Here is a 13,886-nt window from a genome sequence, read left to right as displayed (position 1 = left end):
TTCGGGGGGGGGGGGAGAACCAAAGTGACAGAACAATGGATTTGGCCCTCTTTTTCCCTTTTTTCGGTCATTTTCTCACATTTCGGGGGGGACGACGACACCAGACCCCCAAGTCCCCCCCCCCGCTACGTCCTTGAACGCGGGCCCCCAATTTAGTTAATTTATTGCTTGAAAAAACAAACTTATTACTGAAATAATATGCCCATATAAATAACTGTCCATAAAATAAGGAGAATCGCCCAGTGGTAGGGCAACACCCCCCCCCCCCAAAGAACTCAACAACACCCTCTTTAGGGGGGGGGAATGGTGGCTAAAGCCATGTCAGCCCCACCATTAACGGGGGGGGGGGGGTTCGTGGAGCTAACAGGACTCCAGCCCTGGAACGATTCAAAAATTTTTTTTTTTCATGAAATTTGTTTCATGAGTTTGGCTTAGGGGTCCCGCCAAAGATCTCAGCATAGAGATCCTGCTCCAGAATGCAAGGGGGGGGGGGAAAGGCATGTCGAGAGCAACAGGCCGAGCCAGGGCCGCTACTAGGTAATTTTTCACCCGGAGCAAACCGGCATTTTGTCGCACATTGCCACGTGGAACAAGCAGTTAAAAGGGAATTCGGTGCCATTTCTGGTCCCAGCACCTTGGGCACCAAACCCAGTCTTGTCCTTCTCCCCACCCCCAGCTACGCTAGGCCGAGCAATCTGGCAGTATAAATTCAGAAATGGAAAATTCGCACATAAAGTTCAACAGAGCACCCATAAGCACTTTCGTTTCCCCTTATGTAGGAGAACATTTCGATTTCAGAATCAATTCCAGGATTTGTTTTCTTTCATTAATGCTGAAATAATTTCTTTCATTAATGATGAAATTATATCTCATTTATTCTGGAATTATATCTTTCATTCATTTTGCAATTATCTCTTACCTCAATTCTGGAATTGGCGCTTCAATAATTTTGCAATTATCACTTTCATTAACGCTGAAATGACCTCTTTCATTGATTTTGGAATTATCTGTTCCAATAATTCTATATTTTTTTCTTTCATTAATTTGGAATTATCTCTTTAATTAATTCTAGAATTTTTTCTTTCATTAATTTTGGAATTATCTCTTTCATTAATGCTGAAATTATCGCTTTCATGAATTTTGGAATTATCACTTCTCTGAATGCTAAAATTATTTCTTACGTTAATTCTGGAGTTATCTCTTTTATTAATTCTGGAATTATGTCTTCGATGCTGAAATTCTTTCTTTCATTTATTGTTCTAAATTCCTGTGGATTAAAATAACTCGGATTGTGTGTTTTCACCGGGTCACGTGATCTTCCAACGAATGATGTTCGGGGACACTTTTCTGAGCACTGCCAAGACGGAGACCGCTGACGTCATACTCCCTCCAGTGCTGGATGATTATTATAATGTAATATAAGCTCGATGGTCGTCTGCTTCTACCAAGGTCTTTGGTTTTGGGCATCTCCTCATGTACCTAAAAAATAACGGAACTGTGAAATGCAACATTCAGTTCAGTTTTTCTGGCTTTGTCGATAAGGAACCACACTGAATGAGGTAGTCCGCTTTTTTTTTAATGAGCTTCACCTTATAAATAGTTGTTATTTGCTTTGTGAGATGGCAGCAGCAGTTTTAAAATAAAAAAGAGGGAACTTCATGTGTTGTCTGCTTCTACCAAAGGTATTTGTTTTGGAAGCCTCCTCATGTATAAGAAATAACTGAACCATGTATTAGAACATTCAGTTCAATTCTTGGGCCTCTACCACAAGGAACTTGACTGAATGAAGTATTCTGCTTTTCTTAAAAAATAATCTTAGCCTGATAAATAGTTACTATTTTTAAGATAAGATGGCAGGAGCAGTACTAAAATAAAAAAGAGGAAACTTTTCACCTGTCGTCTGCTTCTACCAAGGCTGTTTGTTCTGGGCACCTCTTTATGTACCGAAAAAATAGGTGAACCGTGAATTGAAGTATCCAAATCAGTTCTTCGTCTTCATTCACAAGGAACCACATTGAATGGAATATATTCTGCTTTTCTTATTTTGAATAACCGTTATCACCACATAAATAGTTATTATTTTCCATGTAAGATGGCAGCACCAATATTATTAATGGAACAGTATAAATCAACGAGCTTATACAACACCACACTAATATTTCTAGTGTGGTATTGGCTTATATCTAGGGTGATCATACGACCCGTATTTCCCGGGACAATCCCGGTATTTTCTGTTTTTTTGGCTGTCCCGACTTTTTAGCAAAAGTGTCCCGGTTTTTCCCGTATTTTCAACGAAGCCTACTTGAATTTTTATTCTTTATTGAAGTCAAAGATTGAAATTATTTTCAACTTATAAATTATATTATGATAACTGCAACTATAAATGAGTATATGAATCTCCCACATTTGTCTTAGTGGATTTTTTTTTTCGTGGAATTCATTTTAATCCACTGCAATTAGCAGTAATGCTGCATTTACCGCCATTGCGATTTCTCCGTTATTTCAACAATATTTGGCGACTTTGTTCGGTTTTGGTGTCATTTTTGGCAATAATTGGCGATGTCCCGTATTTTCCCGTGTTTGGAATCCCAATGTCCCGTATTTCTCTCGAGGAAATATGGTCAGCCTACTTATATCAAGCCAGGTTTTCCTAGGAGCAGGTTTCTACACCGCGTGCAGCGTAAAAACGCTTATTGGACAAAAATTCTGAATTTCAGGTTTTCAGGCACGTTGCAAATGGCGCAGAAATTCTACTTCTAGGAAATCCCGGCATTAAGCCGGGTCTAGCATTAATACCGAAATTATCTGTTTCATTAATTTTAGAATTATCTCATTGATGCTGAAATTTGATTCCTCCAGAAGCAGTCGGCCAATCACGCCCGACGGAAAGCGCTGGCGCGAGGCGTATTGCGCTCTGTAGGAAAACAGCCATGCTGCTTTTCTAAAGCAAAGTTTGGCAATTCAGCACTCATTGTTTGGCGAGATTGGCGATCTGACACTCGTTGCTTGGCGATTTAATACTCATTATTCAGCAGCATTGGCAATTTAACGCTTATTATTCGGCAAAGTTTCTAAATTAGCAATCGGCGGACATGCGCTTTTTACTCCCGGAATGAAATTTTTTTTCACGAAACATCGGGATTTGACGCAATGACGATCGACTACAGTAATTTCTACTGCTTCCAGTGGCGACTTTTTTTTGAAAACGGAAACTGACTCGCATTTGCGCTTTAAAGCTGAAAGACCATTGCAAACCATCTTCAGTTGCACGATCACGGATAATATCGGGGTTTCGCGATGGAAAGCCCGATAGTTCAAGTACAGTGGAATAAAACACGCTCTTCTCGAAAAGAATCGTTTCGCGGCAAGCAGGACCAAAAAATTGTTGGCGTCCTTTCCGAAATTCCGGATACACTGAAGCAAAATTCGCTATTTGGCGCAGAAAAATACGAAATTACACTATTGGAGCAGGATGGCGCAAGATGTTAATTTTGGGGCAGAGTTCCTACCCCTGAATTCTTGAGACAAAGAAATTAGCATTTGAGATAACTAGCAATTATCGTGTTAGGAAAATTATATTATTGACCCCCCCCCCCTTCCCAATCTGTAGGCTAGTTAATCAACTGGAATCACTTCTTTCTTGCACCCACCCCATATACATATATGAGGTGGCCACTGTACACATCTTTGATGTTGGGGGCATTGCCCTTTCTGTATTTGGGAGGGACGGAGCATTAAAAAAGGCCTACATTATACAGAATGTATAGGAATACTAACAAATACAAAAAATATGAACATAGTTGTAATTTATACAAAGTACTAACAAAAAGTTAACAAAAACACTGATACAAGTTCCATATTGACACAAATTTGAGTTATAGAAAAAAAATTAATTAAAAATTAACGAGAAACCATTTCTGAATTCTGTGCTCAGATGGCGAAATGTTAAGTTACTCATTCCAAAGTTTGATTCTTAAATTCGCAAACATTTAGTCAAAACGTGATATTGTGAAAAACATGATTTTTGGGAAAAAGTGACACATTTCGCCAAACCAGTAAAGAATTAATGAAGTTACAAATTAGATGAAAATCTAAAATGACATAAATTCTTAAAATTAACAAAATTTCAGAAGAAATACTAAATTAATGAAATTTTATTCCAGAATTAGCAAAAAAAGCCAGAGATTTAATTTGGGGTCCTCTCCTGCTTTTGTCATACCAAGCCACGAGTCAGTTAAGGGCGACTCTGTATTAATGGAGGGAAGAAAGATTTGAAAAACTAATTTCTTGCAGAAATGAAAAAGATATAAAAAAAAAACCAATGTGATATAAAAAAAATCTCGCTGGCTTCACAAACAGCAGGTAAAAGAGGACCAGTTCAATTTTCCTCATTTCAAACCTTCTATTTATCTACATGAAGAAATGAGATTAAAAAAATATATCTTCCTAAAGAGAGCAGCACATGCTGTTTCAAAGTAATCACTTTTCTATACTTTTGGCATGTATAAATGACTTGGATCCAACTATGTGAAGTGAACCACCACGCATGGTGTGATAATACAGTAAAAAACCCTCTTAACTGTCACTATTTTGTGGCCAAATACTTTCCCCCTCGTGTGATAAAAGTATGTATTTCAAACACCTGATTAAGGGTAATCTCTCTTTAACGATAAAATTTTTGGTCCTGCTGGCACCCACAAAAGGTGCTTGTGCTCAGAGAAATACGTTGAGACTGTTGCTACAGACTTCAAGTGGTTGCTGATGAGGTTCCACTGTACAATCCTGAACCATTATATATTTGCAATTCACACATAATTAACATCACACAAAACAATTTATCGAATTGAAAATTTTAATAAGTGAATCTCGCATCTTAAAAAAAAATTGCAATTAAAAAAATATTTTATTACAACATTGCAAAAACATTTCTTAGAGCTGTCATTAACATGTTTGGTAAAGTTCATATGACACCTATTTCACTGGTGTGTTCCTTCATACCAACACAATTGTCATTTCAAAGATGAATGCAACAAAAATGCACACCACAGAAATGGTAACCAAGATAACTCTAGTTTCAAAGTGAGGTGCATATATTCATGATTGAACTAAGTTTTCGTTGCAAATCAATTTTTGTATCAACATTAATCATTTGATTTGACAGAAAAGAATTATGTTTATCTGCAATTTGAAAAAAAAAATGCTCCAATGAAATGAATTTATTATAAAATGCCTATTAACAATATCTGTTATATCAGTACAGAGAATCAACTGAAATTTTAAAAGTGAGGGGGGGGGGAAACAAATATTCATGAAAAATAATGTTGAAAATGATCAATGTAATAGAAATCGCACAGCATCAAATAAACAAAAAATGTCTCAATATGGTGGTAACTTTACTATTAAAACCCATTTACAAGAAAAACATTTGATTCAATTTTCATCAGTATCTTCAATCTTGGGTGCAAGGTAGTATCGAATGTATCCGATTTCCTCGATTTTGTATTCAACAACTGTAAAAATAAATTCAAAATCAATGTTTTTAGAAGCAAAATAATTACAGTTGAACATTGATGATAAATTTTTAAACTATCGACAAGAACGAACTTTAAATATATATGAGGAGTGTTTCCAAAGTACAGGCTAGTTACTTATAGATGGGGGGGGGGGGGACCCCAAAACAAATAGTTAATAGAGACAGCAATGTATAGTCGAGCCTGCTTATAATGGAATCAGATACAAATACAAGGCAACAACAGGCACAATGCCCAACGAGGTGGCTAAGAAAAACACATCCTTTAACAAGTATGGATGTCATTACTAAAATATGTTAATAATATTGCTTAGGCCGGGATTACACAAGAGTTTGATAAAAAATCTTTTATGAAACTTGAAAAATGTAACCAATAGATTTCATTGGTTTTATCTTCAAATTTTGTAAAAGATATTTTATAAAACTTTTTTAGTGTAATCCTGACCTTATAAAAATTCCTTTATTTAAAGATATCAGACATGATGAAGTTTTCAGTCAGAATAATATTTTTTTTCATATGATGAAGATCCATACAATCAGAAATTCTCTTTCAGAAACAAAGTCTAAATGTGAGGTATTACTGCAGGGGCACCTAACCTTCATCCAAGTCGTGCCTCAATTGAGATTATTTTCAATACATGTGCTCTCTATGAATTTTAACCAGCAAACCATACGTCCTGTTTTTACGGGACACAAGCATTTTCTTCACGAAATGCTCTTCAGCAATCCCTTTATTTTCGTAGAAATGTTTTTTCGACACCTTTCAAGTCAATTGTTTTTATTTGGGTCATAATTTTTTTTGATTATGTAATGCTGATTGTGCATGTATGTATGTCGATAGAAGTTCATCTTACCTACAATATGTTGGACATAGGCACTGTAACCTGAAGGCTCAGGATGCATGGGGGGGGGGCCTCACCCCAATAAACTTTGTAAAAGGGCAGAGGCTCCAGCAGAATTAATGGATATGCAATACATGCCACCACCCTTCCATGCATGCGCCCTTGAATCCCATACATACAAGGTATCCAGCAACTCTGGTCCCAAAGATGAAAAACCAAACAGAAAAACAATAGGCCACAGTGTGTCAGATTACTGGAAGTTAGAGATGGCACAAATACCCTGCCACTATTCGGTCCTTTTGCCAAATATTTGTGTAAATCCAAGAGCAACAAATTAATTTTAAAAAACCTTAAATAAGGTTTTTTAAAATTAGTTTGGAATTTTTTGCATAAATTACAAATTTCCTAATTATATTTTATTGTGTGATGTATATCCCTTTCTGTAAGAGAGGCTATGCCAGGGTGAATATCTAAGACAAAGAAAACATGAAACTAAGAATAGAATCCTACTGCAATAACGTGGAAGTGAGCATGAATCACACAATTTCATTAAGTGAGAAGGATGTGCTTAGACAAGAAACGTATTAAGCAGCTGAAAGAGGGCAAAAGGGGAAAGAACATTAAAAAAGGAAAAATAGGAAAATAAGTCGTAAATTGTAAGTTGCATTACTAATTGAGAGTTGAAATTTTTTTGATTAGATGTAAAATTGCGACAAGCGTTGAAAAAAATTGATTCTTTTCAAATAACATTCAAATACAATACAGTAGAACTTGGTTAATTCAAACTTTCACAAACACCCAGAGAGTTTCTTGTCTAATTTAATGATAAAATTTCTTGTTCAATTTCAAATGTTTCGGATAATTTGAAGTTTGAGGGAAAAAATTATGATCTTTGTATCAGCAAATTTAGTTTGGAAAAATTCTAAGTCACACAGACTCTTTTATTTGAACAAGTAGTTAAACAACAAATTTTCAAAACAAAAGTTTTGAATATTCTGTTTTTCTCTATTCTTTCTATGATAATTTAATGCCTATTATATTGTTCAGCTGGAGTACATTGAAAATGTGCACCACTTGATACCAATCATGTTATTCAACCTATGGATCAAGGTGTACCATTATACATGTAGTAACAGTAAAAATTGTAATACGTTACTGAAAGTATATTTCGTTGATAGCAAAAGAATGCCAAGCAAAATTTGGAAAACAGCTTTGTAATCGATGATCAGGAATTATATCCGTAAATAAAACTTTAAATAAAGCATGGTCGAGAAATTCTACAGTGATGTTGATTGCAGAACAGTAAGATCAATTATTATAATTATAGATAATTAAAATTTCGGAAAGTTTCATAACTGATAACATTTTGATAATTGATAACTATTATCAGTAAAGCAGAGTATTTATCATGTAAATGAATATCGATATACAGATATGCCAACATTGGCTTGAAGCTTGCCAGTAGTGATGAATATTCAGCTTTGCTAGGAAAGCCCATTAAATGCAGCACCTCTTTGGCACTGGAGCCAGAAGGCTCAGGCTACATGAGCCCACCCCCACCTCCCTAAGCAACTTAGTCCCTTAAAAATTCATGAATATTCAATGTAATCCCAACCTGCGCACGCCATATGTATGGACGTCTAACAACCCTAGATCCCCATCACTGTTTTCTTATCATAGTTCCTATGGCAACTATAAAGAAACACTCTTTCCGACACCAGTTTTGAGAGCACGACCATGCACTATGCAGATGAAGCCAGGTTGACCTGCCACACTGAACAACTCAAAAACCTGTTTTTAGCTCAAAGTGTGAGGCGATTTCGACGGAAGACAGGTTTTTGTACATTTGAGAATAGAGTAGAGCGATGAGTTTGGACCCAGCTTTGCATATTGCCTTCCACACACAAGACAAAACAGATCAGTTCTGTGAGTTTGTCTTTTCTTGAACTCTCTCACATGTGTATATGAATTCATTGTTACGGCAAAGGGCGATGCAATTTAAAATAAGCAAAATACTGCAAGAAAATCAAAGACTATTTTAAAAAAAAAATCAACGTCTGTAATATTTAGAGTATCTCCCCTACCTCTGCAGTTTATTGCAGTCATCTATAGAAACTATAGACAATCCATAGTAGTTGGCAACTCTGGATATAGTGAATGTTATTCACATTCTCATGCGACTTGGTCATACCCGTGCTTGACTGCATTTACTGGCTCTACCCAAGTCTCTCTTTAAAGCATGCATGCAGTTTTGATGAGTGACGTGTAATATAGGTGTAATATTTTATAATAATTTGTAATATCAAACATATAGGAAGTAGACATTGAAGAACTTATGAAATAGCTATTTACCTAATGGAACATCAGCAGACAACGAGAGCTGAACCTGAGCCGCAAGCGGCGTGGCTTTGGTGAAAGAGTTCAAATAACGTAGAGCAAAAGTAAGGGATACTGGTTCTTGCATATCAATTATGACAGCTTCCTCTTCCTTGTCTACGTTGGCTGTTTGCGATAACTTGATATTCCCTTTAGGAATGAAGGGAGGGGGGCAAACAATATATATTTTAATACTTGTATTTTATAAAATTTTAAAAAATAATTAAATTTTAAACAAAGAACAATATTCATAGGCACCAATTCTCCCAGATTTGAAAAATCTCTAGTTTATCACATAAAATATTTTGCACCAAAGAAAACATGTCAGGCAAATAAAAGGGGGGGGGGATTTTTTAGGATTGCTTTGCGTAACCATGTGACCCATCTTCTCAGGACGGTGGTCCTGTATTTTTTTCGGTTCAAATTTTTTAGCAATAATTGACAACCTTGCTCACTTCTTGGCAACAATTACTGATTTTTCCTAAAAAAATATGGTCAGTCTGGAATTACAAGGACCAGGAGAGTATTTTCCTTCTGGATTTTTCATATTCAAGGGAAACCAAAATTTGAGGATTTATACATAAAAATACTACTACTATAAAAAAAAAGAAGAATCTGGTTTCTGATGGGAGGATTTTGACAAGCCTATCTCTGAAGGCTTCCAGGTAAATTGGTAGCATTGACAACTACATATTTATAGGAGCTTGCAATTTAAGACAGATTCTAAACAGCCATTCTTTCATGTCTATCATTGAGATCGACGTGCGCTGGCCCACTTCAGTAAATGGATTTTTAGGGGAAACAATTTGCCTTGTTTTGGGTATTCATGCTCTAACATGTCACAGAAAATTCAGGGATTGGATCCTAGCATTTTTTTGGAGCTCAATGCATATCAATTAGGATTTAAGCTACAGTCGTATTTCTTGCAAAATGTGAATGAAAATCTTAGAATGCGAAAGTAGTCGCAGCCACTTTTACAAAAATGTGTACAGGAGGTATGAAACGAGTAGACATCCAACCATCAATCGTTAGCATTATAGCAATTTGCCAAAGCTTTCCTATTTTAAGCTTTTCCTATGGATAAACATATGGCAAAGATTTATTCTGGGAAGATTTTTTTTCTTTGCCTTCAATAGGCCTACATAAGTTTCAGATTACTCATATACAAAAATCTGCCTCACCAGTTCCCAAGTCACCACTTGCTGAAAACTTTACTCCATCCTTTGTGCAACAAATGGCCACAGAATCACCAATCATGCTCAAATCTCGACAGATCCTTTGGAATTCTCCAGATGGCATCTTCACAACTACACTGTAATCTGTGTCCTAAATAAGCCAAAAACATTATCATTAATAGGAAACATTCGAATTCACAAATTTGAAACTATCAAAATTTCACTTTTTTTTATTTATTAAATATTAAAAAGGTTTCACGTGATCTGTTCAGCATTTCTTGCAGTGACTTTTTTTATAACTGACAACAAATTATGATTTTACTCTCTGGGAAAAACAATTGAGCTGACATTAAAGGTGGGGTTTGACAAATAAAAAATAATTTAGGCATCAACCAAATCATCTAGGAACAAAACACCCCCCCCCCCCCGGAAAAAGGCAAAATCTCTCTTCAGGCTTGGTGACTTTTTCCCATGCTGGTGAAAAATTTGCCATTGCCACCAGACTCATAATTTAGTCATCAAAACTTTAGATGTTAACGCAGATTTTTCATATAGTGACCTGGCATTTATCAAGTCATAATCAAAGTTGTGATGTCCATATTCCAAGTGAACACATTAAAGAAATTTATAGACATCGTTTGAAAGCAAGAAAACTGAATTGAATGTTTAGAAGAAAAAAAAAATGTATGCATGACAGATTGAAAAATCACAACACTTACTGGAATTCCCAAATGTTCGGTATCCAAGTTCATCAACTTCATTTCATAATCAGAAATCTTTTCCTGATCTGAAATAGAAATTTATTTCAAGATATGATTATATATAAGAATATTCCCCAGTAATTTTTATGAAAGTAGTCCTGCCAGAGAATATTCTCATTAAGAATGTATAAGAATATTCTCCGAAAGAGTATTCTCGAGAATTTTACATCTCTAAAAAAGTAATAAAAATTACACAAAATACAAAAATTCTACACAAGTCGTAATTGATATTATAGTAATATCCATAGTGATTCACAAATAAAAATTGTGCTTTCACACTTAGGTTAATTATACCTCATCAAGAAAAATGTGGGAAATTGTGATCCTAAATAAGGGGTATCGCCAATTTTCCGCCCAAAAATTCAATTTACGACAAATTTGCCAATTACAGCAAAAAGGGATGACGGGTGAGGAAATAAAAGACTGCTACAAATAAACACTGCACGTTGAAAAGGTAAACCAAAACTACGGCAAAAAGACATGAAAAATTACCCAATTACTGTAACATACGGAACGTCACCACCTGTCTTTAAGAAAGTTGCCATAAGTAAACAAAATCTCCAATTGTGGTTATTCTAAGGAAAAATTGAGGATTTTTATCGACAATGCGAGATATACCTAAAATTATCATGTCATAAAAATGCTGTTTATTAACGATTTTAGTGACCATTATGAATTTAAATAAACATCATTGAAGAAAAAAACAGGACAAATGCATAAAAATAACTTCAGAACCAATTGAAAATACAGAAATGTCCAGTATTACTGGATGCAAGTGGTCTGTTGAATTGTTTCACACATTTTACTAGTCCTTGGTTCAGGAAGGCTGAGAAACACAGCACTAATAGGTATCAAATTTGTTTGATAAAACATACAAAAAACTGGACAAACATGATCAAAAATATATATTTGTGTATTGGAAAACTGCCTGTGCAAAAACATGCTTAATGTATTTCACTTTTTAAATTCCAGATTGAATTCAGAAATTGAAATAAAAATTTCAGGGTGAGAATTCGATAAAATATGTCACCAACTAAAAATGTTTTGTACAAAGATTATATTTAAAAAAAATAAAAACAATATATAACAAAGTATTTCTTACTTGCACTTTCGAAGACAAATGTAACAGTGTCTGCATCATCTTGAGCTTTTATCGTGATGATATCATCATTGGATGCACATCTTAGTATTTTCGCCATGCTAAATACATGAAATATAAAATGAACTTTTTAACAATTCAATGAACTTTCAACAGCAATTATAATTTTTTAATAAAATAATTAACTAACTAAAAATACTATAAAATAAAAGTATTTAGAGGAAGACCTTGTGGGCACTATGATGGGGCTCAGGGTCATAACTAGTGTTTTTGCTGCTCGGGACAAACATTATTTTGCCACCTACCACAACTTTAAAATTTGATAATTTTGTAACAATGTTCTTTGTTCCCACCTAAAACTGCCCCCCTTAAATTTTGCTGCCCGAAACAGTTGTCCCACCACCCACACTCCGGTCCTGGATGGGCTAGCTTCGGAGGAACCTAGGGTTAATCTTTAGTTCTTGTGTGCTGTTTCTAACAGCACTTTTAATCAAAAATCACCAATTTGGCTGAAACTTTGCTGGAGCAAATAATTGCGTTCTTAAGCCAGGTTTTTTTCCTAGGAAAAGGTTTTCTACAGTGCGTAAAATCGCAGATTGGTTAAGTTTTTTTAACCAATCATCATTTCACGCTGCAGGTAACCTGCTCCTAGGAAAACCCGGCTTTAAGGTGATTGAATGTGTCCTTGTTAGCCATCTTGAACTCACCCGATGCAAAAAAAAAGTCACCACATTGGTGCTGACCACACAAATGGAAAATTAACCGTAACATGATCTGCACTTGTTTCTACATGTTTCAGGCTACTGCGGGTATCATAACGCTCACCATTAGAAGCTTCCTTGCTTTATTAAAGCAAGATTTAAGAGTTATAATCTGGTTTAAAACCATCATACAATAATAGAACTATATCATTTTAGCCGAGTGATCAAGAAAAATTGCTAATTGGAAAATGCTGTTAAAGACTAGGCCTACATTTTAAATTATATAATTGCAAAAGCTGTGAATGCAAAGTTCACAGAAGGGCACTTGACAGATCGAGAAAAAAAAATCTAGGCGATAACAAATGTTTTAGGAGCCAAGCATATTTCTATAGCTTGAGCTAGTAATCACACCAGGGTTTAAGCTAGATAAAAAACTCATTTTGCAAAAAAGCGAAAAAAAGATTTAGCAAAATGCTAAAATACTAATGATTGATGTCTACTCATTTTATACCTCTTATAAGCATTTTTACGGAAGTGGCTATTTCTTCTTTCGCATTCTGCGAAAAATGCGATCGAAGCTTCAACCCCGAATCACACAGAAAATTTTTGGTGCCAATATTAATATTTTTAGTCGCCATAGGAAGCTGGGATTTGCCCAACTGAATATCACAATCATTTTAGTTCTCCCACAAAGAGAAAACTACAGATACGGTACACTTCCCTAGCCAATTTAATGGAAAATGAAGCCAAAAACACTAATTTCATTGTCACATAGCGGAGTAATAGCAGCTGTAGTTTAATATGCTTTGTATTTCCTTTCATTAAAAACATCAGTCGTAATATCAGCACAGATCAATACCATTTCGATTCGTAAAGTTGAAAAGTAAATCAAATATGATTACAGCGATTACCTGGTGAGGTTCATTCCCATGGAAAGGTTGCGATCGCATCGGAATTTGTCGAAGCCGTCGCTTCTCAAATTCAACGAAACCAAACTGACGTGGGAATTGTCCATGGCTTGCAAACTGATGCCATTAGCCGCGCAGTCCCATGTGGCCTCAGTTATCAAATCCTTGACGGATTCCAACACTTTCTTGAGAAGAGCTCCCTGAACTAATCTTGCTTCGAACATCTCGGCTGCTAATTAATTACCGAAGCGAAATTCACAAAGTCGAATAAGCAACGACGACGGACCCGGCCTCTGATCACGGCTAAAGGACGTAGACAATGGACTTCTTTCCCGCCAAACTCTCGTCTGCTCTCTGCTCCCGCTCAGTCGGTGATAAAGCTAGTTTTACTTTCTTAGCTTCTTTTACGAATGAAATATCTCGGAAGACAAAAACAAAACAAAATCGAACTACTTTACTTACAAATGCACTGACCATACTTTTCTGAGAAAAAT

General features: G+C 35.6%; 1 protein-coding gene across 1 annotated transcript; it reads right to left on the bottom strand.

The window, feature by feature from the left end:
• Positions 1-5,376: 5,376 nt before the first annotated feature.
• Positions 5,377-13,780, bottom strand: PCNA (Proliferating cell nuclear antigen). The gene is made up of 6 exons (XM_089254966.1): positions 13,396-13,780; positions 11,787-11,884; positions 10,643-10,710; positions 9,930-10,074; positions 8,725-8,898; positions 5,377-5,510 (listed from the first exon to the last, which is right to left on the bottom strand). Exons 1-6 carry the CDS (start codon positions 13,614-13,616, stop codon positions 5,431-5,433), a joined length of 786 nt encoding a protein of 261 aa, XP_089111092.1. The 5' UTR covers positions 13,617-13,780; the 3' UTR covers positions 5,377-5,430.
• Between the last annotated feature and the right edge of the window lie 106 nt (positions 13,781-13,886).

Source organism: Pholcus phalangioides, unplaced genomic scaffold (genome assembly GCF_987345545.1).
Source record: "Pholcus phalangioides strain wild (caught in Gottingen) unplaced genomic scaffold, Ppha-v1.0 ptg000042l_1, whole genome shotgun sequence".
In the NCBI taxonomy this organism is placed as follows: domain Eukaryota; kingdom Metazoa; phylum Arthropoda; class Arachnida; order Araneae; family Pholcidae; genus Pholcus; species Pholcus phalangioides.
This window is presented reverse-complemented; position numbering and strand designations above follow the sequence as displayed.